This window comes from Raphanus sativus, chromosome 7 (assembly GCF_000801105.2).
Source record: "Raphanus sativus cultivar WK10039 chromosome 7, ASM80110v3, whole genome shotgun sequence".
In the NCBI taxonomy this organism is placed as follows: Eukaryota; Viridiplantae; Streptophyta; class Magnoliopsida; order Brassicales; family Brassicaceae; genus Raphanus; species Raphanus sativus.
In genome coordinates, this window is record NC_079517.1 from 21,375,724 (window position 1) to 21,403,054 (window position 27,331).

At 40.3% G+C, this 27,331-nt stretch overlaps 1 protein-coding gene, 1 non-coding gene and 1 pseudogene across 2 annotated transcripts; 1 reads left to right on the top strand and 2 right to left on the bottom strand.

Annotated features, from left to right (window-relative positions):
• Positions 1-780: 780 nt before the first annotated feature.
• On the bottom strand, positions 781-887 carry LOC130498199 (small nucleolar RNA R71). Its single transcript, XR_008937120.1, has one exon. It is a non-coding gene; the product is annotated as a small nucleolar RNA R71 (small nucleolar RNA).
• A 14,097-nt stretch (positions 888-14,984) lies between these two features.
• LOC108831324 (serine/threonine-protein kinase MHK-like) lies at positions 14,985-16,740 on the top strand (annotated as a pseudogene).
• A 2,282-nt stretch (positions 16,741-19,022) lies between these two features.
• LOC108815751 (uncharacterized) lies at positions 19,023-19,919 on the bottom strand. Its single transcript, XM_018588254.1, has one exon. The coding sequence runs from the start codon at positions 19,917-19,919 to the stop codon at positions 19,023-19,025; it is 897 nt and encodes a 298-aa protein (XP_018443756.1).
• Positions 19,920-27,331: the final 7,412 nt, after the last annotated feature.

Consider the following 27,331-nt stretch of genomic DNA (forward strand, 5'->3'; position numbering starts at 1 on the left):
TTGTTAACTTGGCAGTAGCAAGGATTCATTTTTAGTGTATCAAGTTTTGGCGCCGTTGCGACGGGGACCAGATTTTTTACCTCTAATTTTCGGTTTCATATCTAGTCTAAGATATCTAACTCGTGTTATTTTCTTTGTTTCAGCTGATGATCCAGGTGCATGACCAGTAGACATACTCGGAGCAACGCACAAGGACCATTGCATCAGCTTTCTAACGAGGAACTAGCGAGATTGGAACGACAGAACCGTCAACAGCCGAGATCACGAACACCAACATGGGTGATCATCCAGATGATCTCACTGCTGCGTTTGCACTCATGCAACAGCAGATGCAGCAGATGCAGCAGACGATCCAAGCGCAGCAAGCTGCTGCCGAGCAAGCTGCTCTGAATGCTGCGAACCAACAGGAGGAAGTGTCCAGATCGGCCAGAGAAACTTACTGCGTAATCTGCCTGCTACGCGATCTGCCATAACCCCTCCACCGTGCACTAGGCAAGACTTCGAGATCAAGCCAGCCTTGATAAGTCTAGTGCAAAGGAAGATCTTCAATGGACTTCCTGCTGAGATACCGATGGACCACATCGAGCACTTCGAGAAGATGTGTGGTTTCACTAAAGCGAATGGAGTACCACCCGATTACATCAAGTGTACTCTGTTCCCTTTCTCTCTTGATGGGAAAGCTGCTCGCTGGCTTGATTCACTACCCACCGGATCACTCACCACTTGGGAACAAGTCCGAGAGGCTTCTTAAGCCACTTCTACACGAAATCGAAGACGGCAGCTCTGAGACAGAAGATCGTGACCTTCAAACAGCTGGTGGACGAGCCGTTCTGCGATGCTTGGGAGCGATTCAATGTCTACCGCAGAGAGTGCCCACATCACGGTTTTGAGGAAGACTATCTGCTGGGAGTGTTCTACGATGGAGTAGGCTGGGAGTACAGGAACGCTTTGAACTCAGCCAGTAAGGGAGACTTCATGACTCAGTCCACTCAAGGTGCATTCGAGTTGATTGAGAACATGGCCTCAAGCTCAGCTGACAATAACCGCGAGACTGATCGCACTCAGAAGGTGAAGAGCATCGACAACAGCAAGATTGATGAGCTCTCTGCCAAGGTCGATCAGCTGATTAAGAGTAACCAGAACCAGGTCTTCATCATGGAAGAATCCCCACAGGATAAAGCTACCGCGGAAGGCACATCAGAGGCAGATCAGTCGGCTGAGGATCAGCATGAAGTGAGTTATGTGAATGGGCAAGGATGGCAGTTCAAGAACTATCACCCGAACCCTAACGTGAGGAACAATCCCCACCTGTTCATGCCCCTAAACCAGACGATAAAGCTCAAGGAACCAGGGTCAGAACAGTGGATACCAAAGGCCTTATGGCAATCAGGGAAGAACCTTTGTCCTTAACCCAGCTCAGAATGCCCAGTTCCACAGCCAGAAACAGCCGGTTAATCAGCAAGCTGCACAACCGACTCAGACTGCTCCGCATGATGACATGAAGAGCCTCGCCAATATGATGAGCCAACTGCTCCAAGGACAGCAGATCCAAGGGAAAGCACTGAACCAGGTCACAAACGACATCAACACCAGGATGAATCATATGTTCAATGACCTGAGTGTGAAGTATGACAATGTCTCAAGCCATATGAGACAGATGGATATTCAGATTGCTCAGACTGCTGAGAATGTGAAGAGACAGCAAGGAACTCTCCCTGGAAAAACAGACAAGAACCCCAAGGAGTGCAATGCAGTAGGTTTGAGGAGTGGAAAGCAACTGCCTGATCTAGACCCCAGGAGATTCACATCGGCTGAGAAAGGGAAGCAGAAGGAGTCAGATCAGCCACCTAAGCTGTACCCACAGATGAGGAGACGCAGAACAACCTACTGAGACTGTTCCGACTGAAGCAGAGCGACCCGCTGGGGTTGTTCCACCGACTGCAGCACCTTCTCCTCTCGTCAGTATGTACCGAAAGTGCCCTACCCTGTTCCAGCTAAGGCTACACGCAAGGATAAGGAAGAGATGAAGTGCAGGAAGATGCTGGAAGACCTAACTGTCAAGCTCCCTCTGATGAGTGCGATCCAGATGATACCATCCATGCGTAGCTTTGTCAAGGGATTGATCTCTGGGAAGATATCTGATGACAGCGAGTTCATGATTGTCTCTAAGGAGTGCAGCGCGGTGCTCCAGAACAGAAGGATCAAGAAGTTGGGTGATCCGGGAAAATTTGTTCTCTCGGTTCAGATTGGGAGAACACTCTTCTCATGCTCACTGGTCGATCTAGGGTCGAGCATAAACCTCATGCCATACACTGTGGCTAAGCGCCTTGGATACACGGACTTCAAGCCTACCAGGATGTCACTAGTGTTTGCTGATCGATCTGTGAAGTCTCCAGTTGGAATCCTCGAAGATCTTCAAGTTCTGGTTGGGAACACAATTGTTCCTGCCGATTTCGTTGTTCTGGAAGTCGAGGAAGACTCCAATGATCCCCTGATCCTAGGCAGACCATTCCTCTGCACTGTTGGAGCTATCATTGATGTCCGACAAGGGAAGATTGATCTCCACCTTGGAGATATTGTGATGAAGTTTGAGATGGATCAGATGCTCAAGAAGCCGATGCTGGATGGACAAACCTTCACTGTCCAAGAAGATGGTGATCGCTAGAGCCCGCATGAAGGAATGATCGAGGAGATTCTCACCGAGGATCCACTTGAACTCGCCTTAGTCAGAGCTGAAGCCGAGCAGAGCTTAGAGAGTGTTGATGCTGATGCCTATGCCAATTCCTGGATTCAGCCAGGAGTATGGAGAGGATGGTGGCGAATCTAAGTCTGGGGGAGAACAGTGAGTCCAGCACATCGACTGGAACAACCGCGCCTCAGAACCCGACTGTTCCGGCAGCTCAGACCGATGACTCATGGAGCGAGCTGAAAGCTCCAAAGGTAGAGCTCAAATCCCTTCCCAAGGGACTCAGGTATGCATTTCTTGGACCCAACTCCACATATCCTGTCATTGTGAATGCTGACCTGAACAATGCAGAGACTGCTCTGCTTTTGTGTGAGCTGAGAAAATATCGTAAGGCTTTGGGTTATTCTCTAGCTGACATACCTGGCATTTCACCTGATCTGTGCATGCATAGAATACACCTGGAAGATGAATCGATGACTTCTGTAGAACATCAGAGGAGGTTAAACCCGAATCTAAAAGATGTTGTAAAGAAAGAGATAATGAAACTTCTAGAAGCAGGTGTGATCTATGCGATCTCTGATAGTAAGTGGGTTAGTCCTGTGCATGTAGTACCTAAGAAAGGTGGGATCACTGTGATAACCAATGAAAAGAATGAATTGATCCCCACTAGAACAGTTACTGGTCATCGCATGTGCATTGATTTTCGTAAGTTGAATGCTGCGACTCGTAAGGATCACTTCCCACTTCCTTTTATTGATCAAATGCTTGAGAGATTGGCTAACCACCCTTACTATTGCTTTTTAGATGGTTATTCAGGTTTCTTTCAGATTCCCATCCACCCAGATGATCAGGAGAAGACGACGTTCACATGCCCTTATGGAACATATGCATACAGGAGGATGCCCTTCGGCTTGTGCAATGCTCCAGCGACCTTCCAGCGATGCATGATGTCGATTTTTACTGATCTGATCGAAGACATAATGGAGGTTTTCATGGACGATTTCAGCGTCTATGGAAGCTCCTTTCATGTCTGTTTGTCAAATTTGTGCAGGGTACTGAAGCGATGCGAGGAGAAGCATCTGGTGCTGAACTGGGAGAAATGCCACTTCATGGTCAGAGATGGGATTGTTCTGGGACACAAGATATCCGAGAAAGGCATTGAGGTGGACAAGGCAAAGATCGAGGTCATGATGAGTCTGCAACCACCAACTTCAGTGAAGGGAATCAGGAGTTTCTTGGGACACGCTGGTTTCTATAGGAGGTTCATCCAAGACTTCTCTAAGATCGCGAGACCACTCACTCGGTTGCTCTGCAAGGAAGCTCAGTTTGCCTTTGACAGTGACTGCTTAGCCGCATTCCACACGATCAAGGGAGCTCTAGTCAGTGCACCAGTTGTCCAACCTCCAGACTGGGATCTCCCTTTTGAGATCATGACAGATGCAAGTGATTTTGCAGTGGGAGCAGTCCTTGGACAGCGTAAAGACAAAAGCTTCACGTGATCTACTATGCAAGCAGAACTTTAGATGAAGCTCAATGCCGATACGCAACCACAGAGAAGGAGCTCCTTGCCATCGTGTTCGCTTTTGAGAAGTTCAGATCCTATCTGGTTGGATCAAAGGTGATTGTGCACACAGACCACGCGGCTCTCAAGTACCTACTCACGAAGAAGGATGCTAAACCGCGGCTCTTAAGATGGATTCTCTTGCTCCAAGAGTTTGATCTGGAGATAAGAGACAAGAAGGGGGTTGATAATGGAGTAGCAGATCATCTCTCCAGGATGAAAGTGTCAGATGAGACAGTTCTTGATGTGGAACAACCGATGGAGTACGTCAATGCGATTGGTCTGCGCAACATGGAGCAGTCGTCACCTGCCATCAAGGACTGTTCCCGCGTAGAAGGAGCATTCGTTGCAGTGATCCAGAAGGAGTACCCGAACCTTCCATGGTTTGCTGAGATTGCCAACTTCTTGGCAGCTGAGAAGAGCCTTTGAGGTTCACTGGGAATGAGAAGAGGAAATTTCTAAGGGAGGCAAGGCACTACTTCTGGGATGAGCCGTATCTCTATCGGCAAGGCAAGGATGGGATCTTCAGGAGATGTGTTCCAGAGGCTGATATTCCAGGGATCCTTCACCACTGCCATGGTTCCTCTTATGCTGGTCACTTTGCCACCTTCAAGACTGTTTCCAAGATCCTCCAAGCCGGTTTCTGGTGGCCCACTATGTTCAGAGATGCTCACGCCTTCATATCTCGATGCAATTCATGCCAAAGAATGGGGAGTATAAGTAAGAGAAACGAGATGCCTCAGAACTACATCTTGGAAGTTGAAGTGTTCGATTGCTGGGGGATCGATTTCATGGGACCTTTCCCAGTCTCACACAAGAATGAGTACATCCTAGTTGCTGTGGACTATGTCTCCAAGTGGGTAGAAGCGATTGCTAGTCCAACCAATGATGCGCGAGAGTTGTAACCAAGATGTTCACCTCCATCATCTTCCCAAGATTTGGAGTGCCTAGAGTGGTAATAAGCGATGGTGGAACACACTTATCAACAAGTTGTTCCAAGGATTGCTGAGCAAGAATGGTGTGAAACACAAGGTTGCAACCGCCTACCATCCTCAAACAAGCGGTTAAGTGGAAGTTTCAAACAGAGAGATCAAGAACATCCTACAGAAGACTGTCAACACCACCCGCAAGGATGGTCCCTTAAGCTTGACGATGCTCTCTGGGCGTACAGAACAGCCTACAAGACCCCTTTAGGGACCACTCCCTATCATCTGGTCTATGGCAAGGCGTGCCACCTACCTGTTGAGCTAGAGTACAAGGCGGCTTGGGCTGTCAAACTACTCAACTTCGACATCAAACCTGCCAAGGAGAGGCGAACCATTCAGATCCACGAGTTGGAGGAGATCAGGCATCTGGCCTATGAGAGTTCTAAGATCTACAAGGAAAAGACCAAGGCGTTCCACGACAAGCGGATCATCAGCCGAAGCTTTGCTCCGAACGACCAGGTCTACTCTTCAATTCACGGGTTAAGCTGTTCCCTGGAAAGCTTAAATCTAGATGGTCTGGACCTTTCACCATCAAGGAGGTTCACCCTTATGGAGCTGTTGTGTTGCTGGACACAAGAGGAGGAGAATTTGTTGTCAATGGTCAGCGTCTCAAGCCATATCTTGCTGACACAACAATCGCTGAAGGTGTAGAGATACCCTTAAGCGATCCCCTCAAGCCTAATCGGCTCATTGAAGTCAAGCTAGTGACAGAAAACAAGCGCTTGGTGGGAGGCAACCCACTGGTGAGTGTAAATATTGTTTTTTTTTTGTCTTTATCTTTCTAGGAACTAACTTGCAGGTTGAAAAATCAAGAAAATTCGAGATCTCTCCAGGAGAGCACTCCAGCGGTTGTTCCGCTGATTGTTCCCAAATAAGTTCTCGAACACAAAAAAAAATAAAAAAAAAATAAAAGGAAGGGGAAACGGTTTTGATTGGTTTTTAAAACCCAAACATTCCACTTCCCCACTTCACCTCTCTCGCCGCCACCCCCCTTTAGAACCCTAAAATCGCAAACTCTCATCTCCCTCTTTCTCATCGATTTGGTTCTAAACTCTTGGATTCTCTTGAGATTGGGTTGTTTTGCAGGATTCACTTCTCCAATCAAGGTAATCGGACAAGAACTCTCCCCCTCTTTGCGCATGCAAATCGCGAATTGGGAGTGACTTCTTGGATCCTCTTTTTCCTTTATGCTTGCGATTTCATCCTAGATTGTAGCTCTTGATAGTATATTGCTACTAGGTTTGAATTCATGGTTGATTTTGAATGGAATAAGAACCGATTGTTACTTGTACTTATTGGCCTTGCGATTTGTATTGTTGGATTGAGGCTTGTGTAGGTTGTCTAGTAATCGATGGACTTGGGCAAAATTAGAAGATTGGATTGTTCCATCGTTTCTAGAACAACCAACGAACTGTGTTGATATTGGGATCTTGTTTTGCCTTGCAGATGCCTCCAAAGATGTGGAACGCAAGAGCCACGAAGAGCACAGCTTCTCCAGCCGCGAGTGCTCCACCTGGGTACCCGTGGCCGAACAAGACTGAGGGAGCGCCCATCGACCTCAATGATCCGATTCTCCTCGACTTCAACATTGAGGGATGGGACAAGGAGTCGGCAGCGATATACAACAGGCTCCTCCTGGCAGAGATCTTGCCCACCCGATTCGTGCACCAGCCAACACTAGGCACTATAGGCCTTGATACTGAGGTGTTCGACACGATGCAAGCTATGGGAATCATGCCTCTCTGCTACCAGGCCCATGCTCTCTACCCAGATTTGGTCAGGCAAGTCCTCGCGACGTGCAGATCACCTACCAGAACCCAATGCGCCTACATACGAGAACTGCTCCTTCTCCTTCATGGCTGATGGCAAGTTCTGCACCATCTCTCTCAACGATCTGAACACGCTGCTCGAGATTGCAGACACGCCAAAGGGGGTTTCAGTGGAAAAGAAGTTCAAGCCGGCAGACACCTTTTGGGATCTCATCGCAGCCGGCAAGTTCACCTCTCGCAAGGCCTACCAGTCGCAGATCCGGAACCCTGCTATCCGGATCATCGCCAAGATTGTGTCCAATGTCCTGTTCGCGAAGGAGTACACCTCCAAGATCACGAATGGAGAGCTCAGGTTCTCTACACGGGACTTGAAGACGAGATGCGCAGAGAGAACATCACCCCGATCCAGGAAGTCAAGACCAACCCAGGGTATCATCTCATCTCCATGTTCGCTGACCGCAGAGACACACTGGTTCGGACTGATGATAAGAAGGATCGTTGCGGCAGTCTGCTCACACCCTTGTTCCAGCACTTCAACATCAACCTCAGCTCTTACACGGTCGTCTCTGCGATTGAGTACATCGATACTCCTTACCTGATCGCATGCCACATCCTGCGCGACGAGACCACCTACAAGTTCCAGGATAAAGAAGGGAACCCTCTGTACTGCAAGCTCCCTATGCCTGGGTTCACAGACTTCTTATCCTTGGAGAACATTGTGTTCTCACTCGCTGAAGAGCACCTCTGCGATGATCCTAAGGCACCGGTTCAGCACGATGATGAAGACATGGATGATGTGGAGCATGTGACTCCACCGGCTGATGGTGAGTATGACTTGGAGGACTTCACCGATGTGACTGATGATCACGCCTACAGACGCTGGATGGTTGATTCCCAGAAGAAGAACAACAGCCTCATGAAGAGGATACTCAGGGCGATCACAGGCGGCTGCATTGGAGCGCAGGAGGAGCGTACGCCGCAGAGAACAAGGCGCCCAGGCAAGGAACACGCGGGAACATCGACTGGAGCAGAGAGACTGCCGAGGAACAGGAGGACAGCTGGTCACTCCGGTAGCGGCGATTCAGACTGAGTCCGAAAGGACTATTTCTATCCCTTGTCTTATCCATCTGAACTATTTATTTTTTATGTTATTTGTTCTGTTTGGTTTGTTTCAGCTTCCTCTGATTTATTTTCACAACCAGGGATGGTGTGAACTAAGTCTGGGGGAGCGATTGTACTATATTCGCTTGTGTGCTTTTTGAGTCAGTCCTTGTGTCATTTTTATGTTTTTATCGAGTCAGTTTTTAGGATCGAGTCAGTCAAAACTATTGTGGGAATCAGGACCTTATTTTGTGATGCTCTTTAACCACCTCGTGCTTTAACCTTCTTATTCAGTGACCTTAGCAGTGATGAAAGACCCACACATGGACCTGGAACACCCTGACTTATCTCATTTGACACTCCAGAAGTTCTATACCGATCAGGTTACACTGGGCAGACTTAACTCCACTTTATCTGAACCTAATCTGGACTTTAATTCTTCTTGTCATGGGCACTAGATCAGGGTAGAATGAGAACTACACTCAGGACTTCTTATCCGATTTTTATCCCTCTTGCTGTTCCTGAGTGGCTAGCTCATCTTTAGCTAGTTCCCACCTTGAACCCTGACCTTTAATTCCACCCTCATGCATTTGCTTTTCTAGTACTTTATGTGCAGATATGTGCAAAAAGGTCGGAGAGGAAAGGATCGACGCAGTTCTTACTCATCAATGCTCACACAGTGGAAGCAGGCAGAACAACCGGAGTGCTTGTTCCGACACGAAAGGGAACAACCGCAGTGCCTGTTCCGATACCATGGAGAACAACGAAGAAGTAAGTGGCTAGAACAGACCAGAATGAATCACCAGTGGCATCATGTACATCACTTGTTACCTCCTTGCTCGTCACCCCAGCATTATGTACTTCGATATATATAAAAAAAAAATAAAAAAAAATGTTTTTGCTTTGATTTACTGGTGACGAGAAGGGGAAGAATCCACGATGCATGCCACTGGGGAAGTTGAGGAAGTAATGGTGGTTTCAGTGAAGTGTTCTGAAGGGGAAGTTGAATCGCGCAGAGCAGTCTTATGATCGATCTATCGGAGAGCAGTCCGATTAGCAGAGATGAGTAAGGACTGTGGACCTCAATGGAGCCGTCCTCTCACGACCATTTTGTGCGATATCCTGCACCCGCTCTTGGTAAACCCTAAACACTCTTGAACTCCACCATAAAAGTTAGCATGTTCTATACCTAGCCCGTTCTCTCTGAGTAGAGCCTGTGACAAGAAGCTCACGCTGATCTTAATTGAACATAAGGAGTTTTGTCTCGAAAGTGTTGCCTTTTCAGTTGAGATGTAAAGTAAGGAGCCGATCTTCGAACAGTGATCAGGGGGTTCTCCGTAAGTGTGTGTGGTCCTAATCTACAGCTTGTATGGTTCAGAGATTTGTGGTAAGAGTATGGTTGCTGAGAATAAGCGAGTTCCCACGCTTTCAAACCTTTCTCCCTGTTCTTGGTACTTGCCTTGTTCGAGGACAAACAAGGATCTAAGTCTGGGGGAATTGATATATGGTGTTTTTCACATCATAGTATATATGTTTTCATTTGTTTCAAGTCACTAATTCGTGTCAGTCTAGTCCTTTTTGACCTTTTACAGGTCTGGAGTTAGCAGAAGAAAGAAGAGAAGGTGCCTGATGAAAAGAAGTCCTTTTGGAGCATTCCTGCGGAGAACACTCAGGAGAACAGTCCCGAGACTGTTCTCTCTCAAGCGGAACAAGCAGACGGAGTGATCCGGAGATTGTTCCAGACGAATATGGAAACTCCTATTTCAGGAATTAAACCCCTGTTGCCCTAATCTCTTTTCTTCTGATTGGCGCCTCCATATAAAACGCCATCTATCTATTTATATTTACTTACGCTAGTTTTTACAAGAGAACACTGAGTATTTTGCGATCTACAACTTGTAAGGGAGAAGAATCCATCCTCTCATAGAGAAGATCATCTGAACCCTATTATTTCACACTCTGTTCTTATGCAATTTTATTCAGGATTTATGTCATTGTTTATGTGCATCATGATCGAGTAGTGACCTTGCTCGCCTAGGGTTTTTAGGGTGTTGAGACATGAGCTAAACATAGATAAGCGATCAATAACTGTTCTTCATTCATATTGTTCTTACTGCTTTCATTAAACTGATCACTTGATGTTAGATCATTAGTTCATCACCTAGTTAACCGCTTAGGATGATAACTTGACATGTATTGAATGAGCTTAGTATCCCTAATCAGCGAAAGTAGATATTAGGGTGGTAAGTGAACTGATCAGACCTGTTCTCTAAAGCTTGCAATCGATCTTCATCCCAACGACAGTTAGGTGGTGAGATCGATTTGCAAAGCGATCACCACCACGACAGTGGAGTGTTCCAGCTGAGTGATCCGAGTTCTAGAAAGCACTTCATCGCGCTTGAATAATTGTTTGGCTCCAATTCAACACCCAATGAAATACCCTAGGCTAGCTCTTGTTTAATTGAATCAATCTCGTGTTTATTTTGCTTGTTAGCTATCGCCTCTTTTAACCAAATCATATTTTCTTCTTAGCTTGATTCTGAAACTTATAGAACTAGAGTGTAGACTGGTCCTCTGGATTTGAATCTCAAATACTACAATTGCATCTGTTAACTTGGCAGTAGCAAGGATTCATTTTTTGTGTATCAAAGACTCAGACCTGCGCACATGTTTCGGCTCCCTAGACGATGATCGACGGAGCTTAGGAGATCCTCGACGGAGAAGCTCAGCCTTCCTGTACGGAAGACCCCGTGGTACAGTTCTTATTCCCTTCCTACGAGACGACCCTGCCCTTCCCTTCTCCACTTCCATACCCTCCCTTGCGTCCTCACCTTTTTTAGCTCCCTCCTCCATCTCCATGAGATCTTCTCCAAGTAAATCATCATTAGGATCCTCTGCTAGCATAGGCTCTCCGTGTTCCTCCTCTTCCATCATGTTTGTATCCGCAAGCTCCATATCATTCAAAGCTCCAATTACCTGCTCATCCTCCACCGGCTCCGGTATCTTCTCCTTAGGAGAGAAAGATAGAGTTCGGGTGATGTTTTGCAACCTCACTCTCTTCGTGACATTAACATCTTGGGGCAGCGGGGAGATGATTGTACTCGCCAATATCCTTCCACTCCCTCTCTCTTGAATCGTCATTGTGGGGATCACATCTTTTGAGCCTACTAGCAGCATACCCGCATCTCCATCATCCCTCCTATCCGTTCTCACCTCCGTCTGCTCCTTCCTCTTCCACGAGTGAGACTTTTGCCTCTGATACGGCTCGTACCTTGTTGTATTTCTGTCAAAGCCAGAGTGATATCTGCTTATCTTGCCACCGTTCCTTCTCAATGGGTCCTCCCTGATGTCATTACTGCGTAGATATCCAGGTTGAACATCTCTCATTCGTCCATTAGCTGCTGCGTTTCGTGAGTGATAATAGGTCTCTCGTCTACCTTCTTCCTCTTGACCGTAATAGTCGACTCGATTGTAGCTACCATGCCGCACCTGGAATTTTTGATCTCTCAACGATGGCTGACGAGATGATTCACAATCCGGTAGTTGAACCCGATCAAAAACATCAGATTTCTCCGACTTTACTTTTAGTGGACAATACGCCACTTCGTGCGTCAGCATACCACAAGGCGGGCAATGCTTAAACAGCTTCTCGTATCGTATAAATATCGATACTTCCTTGCCTTGCCACGAAACCTTCCGAGTGAAAGTCAATGGCTTTCGTGTATCCACCTCAATTAGCATACGACCAACCGAGAGTTCCACCGTGTCAATATGACCAAGCCTCCGTCCGATATTCTCAAGATTTTTTATCGTCCAAAGATGCAGAGGAATTCCAGTAATTTCAACCCAAAAGGGAATGACCCACGGGTAATCATCGTCGATCACAGGCTCCCATCGAACCAACACAAACATACAAAAGTTGTAGTGGAATGGTCCTTGACGGATAACAAAATTTAGATCATCCTCGGTCTCGAAGTTTAACAAAAACTTCCTTTGTCCAAGATCATTGGCCACCACTCTCTCCTGCATCTTCCACTGTCCCAACATAGTTTTAATCAAGCCCTCCACCGTTTGTTTCTTGGGATTAAGTATCTTGCCGATAAGCGCCAGACGGTGATCACTTAGCGTCGGAGCGTCTTCTTCATCAGTTAGCTGGATGATCTCATCATCTTCCTCATACTTGATACTTTTCCCTTTATCGTCATCCATAAGAGCTTGACGTTGCCGATTCATTCCTTGCGTTGATGAGTTATATGTTCGCATGATTGAATTTTTTTAGAGATTGATAATGTTTTTGTGTAGAGAACGTTGATAGAAACAGATCCTTTTATAAGATCAGACCAGACGCCAATGAGCATCTATCGAGTTTAACAGAACCAGAGAATATCCCTTAAAATCCCCCAAAGACAGCGATTAAAATCTTCAAACGCAGATCCTCTCCAATGCCATATCAATCTGCTGTCAACGAACAGTAGATTATGTGAAAATCATGATCTCAAGGAAGATCACGATCTGATCTCCATAGTCTCCTAGGGTTTGGCGGCTCCTCATCTAGTTCTTTTTTAAATGAAGTAGTTTCCATCTAAAAATGCTTGTGTGCTTGTATCCTTATACAAATTGGTTTAGCTTATGTTATATAGTTTTTCGCCATTTCTATCTCATATTTGCTTAAGACACTATTTCCCAAAGTATTTTAGCTCTTGATTTTACCGTGACTGATTTTTACCCCAACATACTCCTTAACGGTTGATCCCTCCATATCTCCATCGTGAATTGCCTCCACGATTTCGTTATTTTGGAAGTGTTGTTTAAATGTAATTACTTTACTAAGCTTATCAAAAAGATTGATTCATGTGTTTTGAGTAGAGAAAGCATTAATCAGTTATGAAAACTATCAAATGATGCATCACCGCTGCTAGCTCGCCTTGTCCATGGAACTTATCCTGTTGAGAATCCTATCTTGCTTATAGTTGACGGCGCAAAAAAAAAGCAATACAGAGTTCATACTAGGTTTTGAAAGATGATGGTGAAGAAATTCCATTTTATCTTTTTGTATGTTTAAATAAAAAGGATTTCTAAGAATATCTCCAATTGTACATCAAAATGAGAGAAAACATAAAAAAAATATAGAAAAATTCTGTTCAATGGTACGTCATTTTGAGGGAAAAGTGAAAATGTGAATATTGTTATATCATATTTGAAGGAATACTATTCATAAACTCATTTTGATGTTAAATATTTTTATTTGGATAATGATTCCAAATATTTTGAAAAACTTTTTTAATGCAAAAACATAATATGTACACAAAATATTACTCTTAAAACTTTTATATAACATACATATACAGATTATGTTTTTTATAACTTATAATTTAATAATTATATATATAATAAATAATAAAAATTAACATCAAAAATACATAACTAATCCAAATTAAAAACACATACAAACCTAACACAACATATATAGAACATGTTTTGATTGATTATGTGTGGGGAAAAGATATTAACTATTGTTTAAATAAAATTTTACTTTTGTATTGGATGTGATTATATAACTTTATTAATATAATTAATATTGTGTATTAATAAAGGGATTTTAGTTTTGATCTAAATTTTTAAATTAAGTACATAATTTTACATTCTATCAAATAAAAGGTGTTATTTGATAAAAAGTAAAACAATATATATAATAAGGATTGAGGGAGTAATTTGAGAGAAACCATTAGAGTTAATTAAAAATTCATTTTGATTTTTGAGTTTACTTTATTCTGAATGAAAGAATAAAGGAAATCAATGAAAATGGTCTAATTTGTTCGGCTTTAAACCCAATACCTCTTATAACAAAACCAATTCACAAACCAGCATGCCACGTACTATATTTTGACATTAACTGAAAGTATAACGTATCTATTGTAAAATATGGTTATCAATACTATACTAAAAGGCTAATAAGATCAATGGAGAGCATGTCCACGTCACCGATTTAATTCAGGCCAATCAGAGAACAGCATTCGTCCACGTCGTTTCGCACTCTTTAATCTGATGGACTTCAACCGCATTTTGTGTCTGGGCTTCAAACGTCATCTGGGCATCCCGGTTTTCTTCGACAAGAGTGGAGAAATCGGCGATTGGATTTCTCAACGGAAATCGTTTCATCGCCCCCACCCCATTAATCCATCTCTGCGCCATGAATTCTTCTTTAATTGGTTCGTTTTGCCTTCCTGTATCTCCTCCTATTCAATACACTCAAAAATCTCAAGAACGATGAATTCCAACAGCAAGACCTCTGTTTCCGGCGATCTTACCTCCGCGAAGTTGATCAACTCCGCCGGTGAGCCTGTGAACCGTTCCTCTGAAACCGCCGATTCCTCTGTCGTAGCTAGGCCAAAAAGAGGCATAACTGGTGACTCCTCCGCCAACGCTGTCGCCGGTGTTGTGGGAAAACCATTTAGATTTTATTAATGTGGAATCAAGAACCATCCCGACAAGGGTGGAGATCCTGAGAAGGTAAAGATGTTCCCTTTTCACCTGAATTCGATCTGTTATTAGCTTGATTGTGATTTTTCTTCGATCGATTTAAATCCGATCTGAAATTGGTCCGATTTTGTGAATTGTGATGTTGATTGATTGGTGCAGTTCAAAGAGCTAGCACAGGCGTATGAAGTTCTGAGCGACCCAGAGAAGAGAGAGATATATGATGAGTACGGAGAGGATGCACTCAAGGAAGGAATGGGTGGTGGAGGAGGTGGGCATGACCCTTTTGATATCTTCTCATCTTCTTTGGCGGTGGCAGCCCCTTTGGAGGTGGTAGCAGCAGAGGAGGCAGAGGCGTGGTGAAGATGTTGTTCTAATCTCACAAATACAAACCAAGTAATGTTATGCTTCGTCATGCTAATTGCTTGTCTTTCTTTGAATGTCTTATACCTAAAAACATATTGTATTTTTTTTTTTTGGTTTTGAAGAGAATTTGCTGGTGACAAACAACATCCTGAAAATTGCTGACTTTGGACTGGCTAGAGAAGTTGCATCTATGCCTCCTTACACCGAATATGTGTCTACGCGTTGGTAAGTGATTGATTCATTTTATATTTTTTTTGGCAGGGTGGTATATAAACTTTACTAGCTTATAACTGGCTCTCTTATATGCAACAGGTATCGAGCTCCGGATGTTCTGCTACAGTGTTCATTATACACTCCTACAGTAGACACAATCTCAAAAAACTTTTTTCTGTTTCATCACATTAGAATATAGTTTAGAGAGAGACTAACATGTAAAAGAACTGCAGACATGTGGGCAGTGGGGGCAATATTAGCTTAGGTTTTCGCTTTTTATCCCCTATTTCCTGGTGAAAGGTGAATTATTTGTTATTTTACCAAATGCCAAAACTGAGTCTCTGAACAGTGAAATCTGATAGTGCAGTTTAGCTTCTTTGGGTCAAGTTTGTGTATACTGTTTACACTTATATAATGAATTTTCTTGTGAGCAGTGAGATGGATCAACTATACAAGATTTGCTGTGTTCTTGGCAAGCCTGACTGGACCACGTTTCTTGAAGCAAAAAGCATATCTCGGATCATGAGTATTAGTCACACAGAGGTAACAAATCTTAGTGAAAAGATATAAGGTTCTTTTTTAAGAGAATATTTGTATTTAATTTGTTCTTTGAATTTATTTGTGAACAGTTTCCACAGACAAGGATTGCTGATCTACTCCCCAATGCTTCTCCTGAAGCTATTGATTTGATCACTGTGAGTCCTTGTGTTTTACTCTTTTTTTCCTGTGAATAAAAAAGTATCTTGGTTTCTTATATGATCGACCTGATGTTATATCTTTTTGACTCAACAGAGACTTTGCTCATGGGATCCACTGAAACGACCAACTGCTGATCAGGCGCTAAACCATTCCTTTTTCAATGTAATTTGACTCATCCTCTTACTTTTTTTAATCTGTTTCACACATACTCTCTCTGTATTGATAAATATAAGACCCCAATAGATGGCTATGCAGGCTTCGTATTCTCTACATGACCTTTGAGTTGAGGCTTACCACCATTGGTGAGATTTTTTTTATTTGTTTATCCTTTCATAACCTTAGATTAAATTCAACTTATTTTTTTTTGTTCAGCAGCGGATATGCCTAATCTTGAGCTGGACTTTAACACAAAACAAGATGAATGTTTTCTTGGCTTGACGTTGGCTGTAAAACCAAGCGCTCCTAAACTAGGTAAGTATCCTCTCCTTGTGTAGAGCAGGATGCATGGTCATATGATTACACACATTGACATTGCAACTTTTATTTTTTCCAGAAATGGTCTGCAATGCATCTCAGGATATGAGTAAGGTAATCTTTTAGACGCCATGAAGTTGTAATGAGCTTCTCATTGAGTTGTTGTAATGAATCCAATACTCTTTTTGTTTGCAGAACTTTCTCTTTTGCCCTATGGTTAACAATGATCGTGAACTATCAGGCGAGTATTATGATTAAACCTAAAGCATATGTGTTGGTTATGTTTCTCTTTATTGAATTGCTTTTTCTTTTTGAACATTTACAGTTTTCTGGTCTCTGCTCTCTCCTGATGAAAGCCGCGGCCACGCACCTGTTGAATCATGTCCTCTATCTTTGTCCTTCAGGTGAGAATATGAATCCATGTTTTCTCTAATGATTCCATGAATGTGTTTAACATAAATGTTTTGTTTTAGCAAACAAAACATGTATTATTATCAAAACAAATTCTGGAAAAATCTTTTAATGGCATCCAAACTGACCTGATATCATTTTAGTTTTAAGCTTTCCTATTGAACTGACTTCTGACTAGGCTACTTTAATCATGGAGTGCAGTGAGAGAGAATAAATAAAAGATGATGGGCTTAAGAGGAGATGGAAGAATAAGAGGGGAAGGAGAATAAATAAAAGAACAAGTTGCACTGCGTATTCAACTTGACGACATCGGTAGTGGCTTCTCGGCTATTGAGTCTACCATCGCTCAAAATTGTTTTAATGGTAGAATAAGTATATTCTGTAAGTATTTTGAACAGAGTAAAGTTATAATATTTTATTTGAACCATACTTTTGATGCTGATATGAATATTAAAATTATATACTTCATAGTTCAACAAGAAAATATAAAACAAATATATACTTCATAGTCCATGAAGATTATTGCTCAATAATATATTAGTAGTTGTTTATTTATTGTTTATTTGCACAAATCTTTAAGATTTTAGTTTTTTTAAAAAGACATAGTTCATAAAGTCTTTTAAATAGAATTTTACCAAATAATATGAAATGGAGAATTTCTTTTTGGGCTTTCTGCTTCTAAAAATTTGTAGTAAAAATATGATGAAATGACTGATAAAAAAGGAGCGTTAAGTCAATATATGGAGAGAATGAAGCGAATGAATTAGAGAGAAGTGGTCTCTGGCTTTGGTATGATAAATGAAGGTTGTGTTTACGATTGTAAGAAAATAAAACCATAGTTTTTGGAGTATATAGGCGTCGCGTTTGTATTAGTATTCACAAAGATTAATCCAGCTTAAAGAAAATATACAATATAATTTATTAACTAAAATGTATTGTTCACATTGGTATGTTGTTCTAATTAAAAAGTGTATATCTATATTTATGTGTGTACTTTACCCGACATATTTTGGTTGTGTATTTTGCCAGAATGTTATTAAACTTAATAATTTGCTAAGTATTCTAATAACATAAAATATATTGTTTAAAAATCAAAGAAAAACTTTAAATAAATTTTAAATAATATATAATTAGTTACGGATACAAAAAAATTCCATGTAAAATTAGTTTTCTTTTTGACTTATCTATGAAAAATTAGTTAAACTGACCAAAAAATTATATTTTCACTATTTTTTCATCATAAACCATTAAACATCAAACATTTTCCGCGCGTAGCGCGGACATCGCATCTAGTAATAATAATAGTTATAAAGTTAGGCTCTGATTAGTCTCTGTATAATTTCCGCTTAACTGATTTGGCGCTAGGCTCGGGTGGAACACACGTGTTATGCTTAGTATAGTTCCGTATCATTAACTTTCAAATTTGATTTAAATAAATCACCAAAATGTATCCAATACAACGTTTTTGACCAACATATCCAACAACATGATTATTTATGACATAAGATAAAAGACTTGCTGACAAAAAAAGATAAAAAACTTAACATCAAAAAAACAAAAAAAGAACATAATAATATTTTCGCTTTAACTAGTTGAAAGACATCTTTATTTTATGGAGGGCCGGCCTAGAGGGGAAGCCACCTAAACCATCGATTAGGGATATCCAATTTAAAGAGGCATATTTTCTATAAATTTTTGTTACTAATATTAATAGATAAAATAATTTGATAAGATACTTTAATTGAAAGTATACTTATTGGACATTTTTACTTATGATATTTTGAGGGCATAATTCAAATACTGAAAATTTCTTTAAAATGATATTTCATTCGAACATAATTAGTGGTATTTTATTTATGGAATTAATATTCTACAAGAATCAATGTCAAAATAAATTAGAAAGCCTACTATAATACTTTTTTGTTAAAGAATGATTGCTATATGACAAATATAAATTATTTATTGTGCATTTTAGAATATAAGAATATCGATCATTACATATAAAAAAGTTTTTAAAAGGCATAAATATTTATTTGTGTATAACATGTTATTTAAGAGATTACCTAAATTGATTTTGTTATCGATCAAAACTGTTATAAGATTTCACTATATTTATTTAATGAATGTTTTTACATGGAAAAATTCAAAAGTATATTTTAATGTTTTAGATTTACTGTTTTAATTCAAATTTTAAATTACTTTTATATTAGTTTTTTATAATTTCGATACAAAATATTAAAAGATATAGTTTTATAATTGGATTAGGGCATTGTTAAACATTAGACCGGCAATGATTTTATGTATCTATTTTCAAACTTACGAGCCCAAATATGCTTCCCGTACATGTAAAACTTCTGTTTACTCTCACCCCTAAGTATACGATCCACAGTAACAACTGAATCCAAAACCAGCCTTGCAAATAGTGGTTGTTGTTGACCATTACTATTCAAGTTCTCTTTGGATAAGTTTCTACTGTAGTTAGGCATGTGAACGCCCTTAACAGAGTTTTCTCCATACATTTCGGTGAATAGCAGTTTCACTTCCGCTTCAGATACTGGGAATCCACGAGAAAACGTTAGAAAAAGGGTCCGGTCGTTTTCAGTTGCAATGCAACTAGCATTCCAGCCCCATATGCCACTGGGGATAGGGAATACATTTCTGTTTGACAAATTATTCAACGGATCAACACAAGGAATCACGTTGATGCTCCCAAAAGTTGGATGCGGGAACCCGGGGATGATGAGAGGCTGGCTAGTGATGTATGCGAATGGAAGAACTTGTTGAAGGATGTCAGAGAAAATTCTTGAGCAAACAGTGGTTAAAAAGTTTTTGATTCCTGTAATGGCACTGTATCGATTTTGGTAGATTATTTGAAGGGATATATCCATAAATTTTGCAGTCATAGGGATCTTACTTAAACCATTTGGAGCTTCTTCAGATTCAAGACACTGGAAGCATAAGACCGCCTCATTAGCAAGATCTGCAATTAATTGATCGTTGAGAGCCATGATAACTGAGAAGATGTGCTCAAAGCCAGCGTCTTCAAGCCAAAGCCATGTGGCCATCACAAGAAGTGACTCAGCTAGAGATCTTGAAAGTTTTTGGACCAATGTTAGGAAAATCAGTCTTTCTTGATCATAGAAAGCATGCAGTTGTTCAACGCTACAATTTGACATAACTGACTGTGATTTTTAAGAAACTGAGAGAAAAATACAGACCGCCTAAAGTTAAGTATGGGCAAATGAAAGATAAACTATATTGTTTTTGTTATGTAATATGCTAGTTTTATACACATGTGAGAGTCACAAATATAAAAGTAAATAAAAGATAATGAATAGAAAGATTTCATTATCTCATTTTAATCACACAATAATTAGATATTTTATAAATGCCCGCAACAGCTTTAGAATAAAAAAAAAAAGATATAACGTTGGGTTCAAATCCCCGTTGTGAAAGGTTTACAGTTCAATTTATAGTTATTTTAACATGGTGTGGATTATCTCTAAACAAAGTTTCAGTCATTCTTTTTTTTTTCTTTGTAACATAAACTTCAGTCATTTAAAAGTGAACATTTTATATTTCTTCTTCTGTTACATTTACATTTGTTGTGGATTATTTTCACAATTTCACAATCAAAACGACATAGTTTTGGAGTGTGATAGAATATTGGAACACATGTCCAACTCTTACAAAGATGTAAAAAAGTTATATGTTAATAAATATTGTTACAATTCAGAGAATCAAATAATATATGCTAAGTGTAAGGTACACTTTAGTAAATTATTATTACCATATGAACCTAGCGATAATTGGACATCAGCTTTTTCCTTCATAAAAGTAGTCAATATAAGTTTGGCATATATATTGTTTCACTATATACAATATAATCTTTACATATATGTATATTATAAATCTTAATATTTATTTTTTTTTATTTAAATAACTGGCGGTCTAGATTCTCAAACTATATTTATCAGTTTGAGTAATAGAATAGCGTTTTGATGTTAAAAAATCTTAATTATGATATATTTTATTTTAGTTTCAACTATTTGTGGTCCTCTTTCCTTTTATTCGATTGGATATATCTAACTTTTAATTTATGTTCTATTTTTGTAATTGTTTCTTAAAATTAGAGATTACTAAAGATAATTTTGAAAATGTTTTTTCTGACAAACAATATTTTTCTTTTATTTTATTTTAAATGTTTACGTTTTATAGTTGTCTTTCTTTTTTGTGGTCGTAAGTTTCTATCTCATTTTACAGTTGTTAAAATTGTAGATTTTAGGCTGGTTCAAGATAAAAATTACCTAAGAAATAAATAAAACAAAATTAGGAGTCTCAATTAGAAGAGGAAAAATGACATTTAATAGCCAAACTAAAAAAATATAACATTGAGCTAAACTACTGTTATTTTTAAATTTTCTCTCTTCCTCGTTCTCCCATCTATTTTTGGCGGGGAAGAGACGATATTCAAGCTTTTGTTCGTATATTCTGATCAATAGATCAGTTTTTTATTTTTGGGTTTGTAAATTATGTTCTATCGTTTGATCTATTTTTCTTCCCTTAGCCAAGTTTTTGTTTGTAAAATATATTCTTTCGATCGATTTTTCTTTATTTAACCGAGTTTTGTTTAGCTTTGCCGAATTTTTGTCATTTTTCCCAATCTCAATCGAAGCAGATCTTTTAGATTTTATAACTCATATTCGATTGACATTGAATCTTGTAGCTTTCCGCCTAGTTCGACTTTATATCCCGACAGTGACTGAACGGAATTCTTAGTTCACCGCTGACCATATCACTTCCTAGGAGAGTCAGGCTTCTTCGAGTGTTATAGCCGATTGGCTTCGAAGAAAGCGTCTCTGATTTGGGAGTTCTGCGGGTTTGATGGATTTCTCCTGTCATCTATGTAGTAGATTAAGAAGAGTTGGTGCCTATGACTGTCCGACAAATGATCTCATTCATTATGACAAAAATATACTGTGATTAAACAGTGACAACTCATCTCGTGGACCCCAGTTTGGCCCTACAGAGCATTTACCCTAATCCTTTACTTGTGAGCCCTCACTGACTCCCCAGGTAGGTTATTGGTGCGTTTGGTGTTTCTCGAACCTAAGACCTCACCCTTAAAAAAACCTTCCACATGACAAGTTGTCACCAATTGACATGCAGCTCAATTGACCTACCATGTGAGGGGTTAGGATCGTTGCTCTGCAGGACAGCCTGGAGTCCACATGACGGATTGTCACATAAAATCAACTTTTACTGTAACAACCCGTTCTATGGGACCTAGGCTGGCCCCGTAGAGTACTGAACCCAACCCTCACCTGTAAGCTATAAGCTCTCCCCAAGTAGGTTATTTTGTAACGACCCAGCTAATCAAAACCGGTGATTTTGGTTTAACTACAACTATAGTTATAAGTAAAATCCTCCCCCTTATTTTTTGGTCAAACAGAGCATTGTGTTTATCAGTGTACGCATCTCCCTTCCTCTTATTTGACCTAGCCGTAATCACCATTGCAGCCATCTTCCCTCGTGCCGTCTTGCATCACACCGCAGCCAACATTTTTGTCCACTATCGGAGCGACCGTCTATCTTCAAAGAGGTATACTTTCTCATCGGAACCACTGTTAGTGCTTTCATTGGACCCTAGTAGATCGGAGATGTGGAGGAGAGGTTAAGTAACGAAAACTACCACTCATCACTGTTGTCACCTATGGATCACAGCCATAAGTCGCCACAGCCAGAGATGAAGCTTGCACCACCAGAGACGTCATGACGTGTTGGAGATCACCAACCTTTTCCATCGTCCACCCATGGTTGTAGATCTCTTATGGATTCAATTGTGAGAGAAGTGGAGATGGGGCAATCAAAGAGATGATGTTTGATATACCATGGATTTTACCAGTTTTTTTTTTGCGATGATATGTAAGTGTTTTTTAGAGTCTATATACTATGCTTTGAAGTCTTTTTAGATTATTTATATGTTCAGGTGTTTTGGAGCATTTTGGAGATAAAGATAGAAGAAACTCGTAGCTGCCCATTGAACCAGCCGAGAGTTGACATCAAAGTCAAACCTCGATCGACAAACACCAATTGTCGTCGATCAACAGCAAGGCGCGAGAAGCGGGCCGCATGTCATGACCGACTTATAGGCCAAGTCCCGCATAATTACAGAATTACCCATGGCCGATTTTAACCTAAATTTATGTGCTTGACCATCGTATTGGGTAACACAAGCTTTTTCATACTTTCAAAATTTCATAGCAACATTTTAGGGTTTTTAGTAGTTTGCAAAGAAGATCCAAAACTCCTTCAGAGCTTTGTGTTAATACTCCAGTTTTTCTACCTTATTTTATTTATGCTGTTTATTCAGATTATTATCATGTCAGAGTAATTCACTTGTTAGATTTAGGGTTTAATTAGGGTTATGAAGGAATAACCAATAAATTGCTTAGGTGATAGATATCCTTCATGAAATTACTTGTAACACTTATGTTCTAGAGAAGCTAACTAGAACCCTGATTTTAGAATTCTTAACAACTATGACTGTAGGTTCCACACCATAATAGATTCCATTGAGCTAGGATTGCTAGAAACAAGCGGCAACTGATTTAGTTAAGACTAGTGAACCTATTGATTAACTCGCTAACGTTTTTCTAAGGAAAAACCGATGGACGCTAACTCAATAGCATAGATCAAAGTTCAATACATATCAACAAGCTACATCAGAGATATTGGACTTAATCAATAGGATTGATTCACAGCGGAAGCTGGAATACTTTCTCATAAGAATTCTAGTTCTATAATTGATAGCCTAAGTATTCTATATCACTATAATTTTGATTACCTGAAACCCTAGAGCTCTATGAGTTTCGACAGTTCACACTGGTGTCAATCGACACCAAGACAGGAAACATCAACTGACAAGTTTAGACGAGCACCGACTGTGAGGGATTAAACTCACCTCCTGATTTTAGGTCAGGTTAAAGTTTAGGAAAAGGTTAGGGAAAGATAACGTGGGCTGAATCCCGTAAGAACTTATAAAATGAATGATGATTTTATTGATGATTTTTGTAAAGAACTGTTTACAATAGATGTTTTTGATGATTACAAAGAAAGTAAAGTATTTTGAGAGCTTATGCGTAAGAAGTTGAATTGTGGATCCTTTGATCATTGTTTGATGTCTTCTTTAAATAGCCTCAGGCCCCCTTTGGTCGCTACCAACTGGTTCCCGAGATCTCCTCCGTGATTTGAGGGATTTGTAACAGCTCCCTTTTGACCGGGTCCTGCGCCTATTTATTTGTCCACGAGCTACCTCTTTGACCGGGTCTTGCGCCTATTTATTTGTCCACGAGCTACCTCTTTTCCTCGACCTCTCTAATGAACATCTTCAGCTCACAGCCTCCGGCTCTGTCTTAGCTGCCTCTGAGGATTTAATCCATGATGAGCCTATTGCGGCCCGTTATCATTTCTTGTTGTTTATTACTAGCTAGAGGGTCATATTTGGGCCCAACACCGACCGACACATCCTGTCCAGCATCGATCGATACCATCAATGAAGTCAGGTTGATCGTGTGAGGCAGTGAGGATTATGGCTCACGAGGAGTTCGCAGCTCGACACCATCATCCACCCAAGCCCTACCGTGTGACCACGGAAGACATCGACCGATACCAACAATCCGTCACCGATTGACAGAACGAGTCGGGCGATGGTCGACATGAGTTCTCCAGCACCGATCGACACCCGCCGTACACCTACCGAGTGTGGCTGCACATCATCGATGTAGCCAGACTGAATGCACATAGAAACCCATCTAAACCTTCAAAGAAAACAACAGACAACAGTCACCAATCTAAAGATACACCAGAGCCTGTGATAGTTGACCAGGGTACTGAAGGACGGACCTTGAGGAGAAGGAAGAAAATGATTTCCAAGCCTCTTAAGAGAGGAGCTAACAAGAAGGAGATGAGTAACTTCACTAAGAGGGTTCTAAGGATCCCCATAGATAAGTTATTCGATGAGGATTACTTTACCCACATATTTTGGATGTTCTTCAGAGAAACTAAGGAGATTTAGAAGGACACTGAGAGGATGTTCCATCAAGTCAGAGAGAAGATGAAGAAGAAGAGTGATCCTGGAAAGTTTGTAGTACTCTGCTTGATAAGAGGCACTGACTACCCTTGTCGCTCTGTGACACATGTTCTTCAGTCAGCATCATTCCTTAAGTGATGGCAGATCGTCTGAGCTTACAGACTGAGCCTTTAGAGGATTCATTCAATTTTGTGGACGGTTCTAAGAGGAATTCCGGAGGAATCATCAGAAAACTTGAGGTGCAGATTGGTAATGCCATAGTTCCAATGGTTTTCATTTCCTGGATATCAAGCTTAACTAGAATTCTTCTCAACTACTTGAGGGATTTGATGTACCATAGATTTTAAAAATTTTTACCCATGGTATATAAGTGTTTTAGACTCTATTTACTATGCTTTGGAGTTTTTATAGAATATTTACAGGTCCATGTATGTTTTAGAGCAATGTGATGATTTTACAGACTAGTGAATCTATCGATCATCTCGTTGACACTTTCTTAAGAAAAAATCGATATAGCTAACTCAATAGCATCGATAGACATTTGATACGTATCAAAAAAGCGGCATCTGAGATATTTGGGTCAATAGGATTGATTCACAGCGGAAGCTGGAATACTTCTCATAGGAATTTGATTTCTAAGATTTACAACCTAATTATTCTATATTACTATGATCATGATTACCTAAAACCCTAGATTTAACGCTTTCTCATTATTATTTGCAACCTGAATCAATCAAGCTAATGACTAAAAATAAGCGATGAGTGGAAGCAACCCACTGTTAGGTTTGTTTTAAATTTGATTTTATTTTCATATACTACTAATGTTTGTTTTTATTTATTGCAGGTACCAAAAAAAATGTGAAAAGTGACGACAACACTGTAGCAGAGTTACTGCTGCAGCACGACAAGCGACACCATAGCAAGAAATCGATCGGCACTGTAGCAATCACATCGATTGATACAGTAGCAAGAAAATCGACCGACACTGTAGCGTGTCACTGTAGCAACGCTACTATAGCAGAATACTGTTCATCGAAAAAAGGAGGGATCCAAGGAAGAAGCAGTGATCTACAACATCGACCGATGGCTGGCCAGCGTCGGTCGACAGAGCATCACTAGCTAGCATTGATTGCTCGCCATTTAACTGTGTCGATCCATATTCACATCAAGAGTATTGAACGCCACTTAACTGTGTTGGTTGACATTCACATCAAAGTGAGGTATACCATTTTTCCTTGTTAATTATTGTCCTTATGATTTATTCTCCTACCAATCTTAGACTGTATAACACAGGTGATAATGTTGTTTAAGTCTGGGGGAGGTTCTACTGATATTATGTTTTAGTTAGTATAAAAAAACAGATCCAAGTAGACGATTGCTCAGCAAATCGACCGATGAGACAAGCTCGATATCGATCGACAACACTTCAGAAAAAATGATCGATTGTCACTTCATTGTGTCAAACGATTTCTCTAGCCATCGACCGATGAGACCATGTCGATATCGTTCGACAGCATTTCAGGAACAACGATCGATTGTCACTTCACTGTGTCGATCGATACGGACATCACGAGATGGTATATTGTTCTAACTTGTTAAATTTAGTACGTATGCTTTATGTTTTTCATCTTAGCACCAACTGTTTTACACGGGGGACATTGTAATTTAAGTCTGGGGGGATTACTAATGATTATCTACTTTATGAGTCTTATTTAAAATGTTTTTCAAAAAGTTTTTATTGAGTCAAAAAGGGGATGATGATCTATTTAAATTTATTACTTGTCATCTAACCATTCTTTAGACCAGTACTGACTGCAGAGTACTAGAGATACTAAAGTGGATCAACCTGTCAACTATGTTTGCACTTGCTGAGATTGTTTGAAGGAATCAAAGTTGATCTCCAACCTAATTTGACATTGATTGCTTGTCTTAGGGGTATACATGGGATTGAATTCTTTAAACAAATCTGGAAGGTAAAGCCTTGTGTAGATATATCACCCTCTCTCTCACTATATAAAATTCAGATTAGATAGTATATAAAAACGATGAAAAAAGAAAAAAAATAAAAATAATAATAATGATTATAGATAATAATTTAGGAAAAGAATTCGAACAGGAATTGGTGGTTACCACCATTAAGGCTTGATTCATAAGAATTCTATAGGTAAAAGATTCATAAGAATTCTATAGGTAAAAGATTCGAACATGACTTGGTGGCTACAACCATTAAGGCTTGATTCACAAAAAATCCTAGAATATATGTCAAAAAAAAGTGAACAGGATTTAGGGGCTAAAACCATTAAAGCTTAATTCATAGAACTAAAAATTTGGATGAACCCACTATAAACATAAAAGCATAGATTATTCTTAAGGTTAAGACATAGCACAAATATGATACAATAAATGTATTTGGAAGAGAGTGGTAGATTGCAAGTAATCCTTTGAATGAAACAACCAATCGCTCACCGGATGCACCCCACGCTTTCTTATTGAATC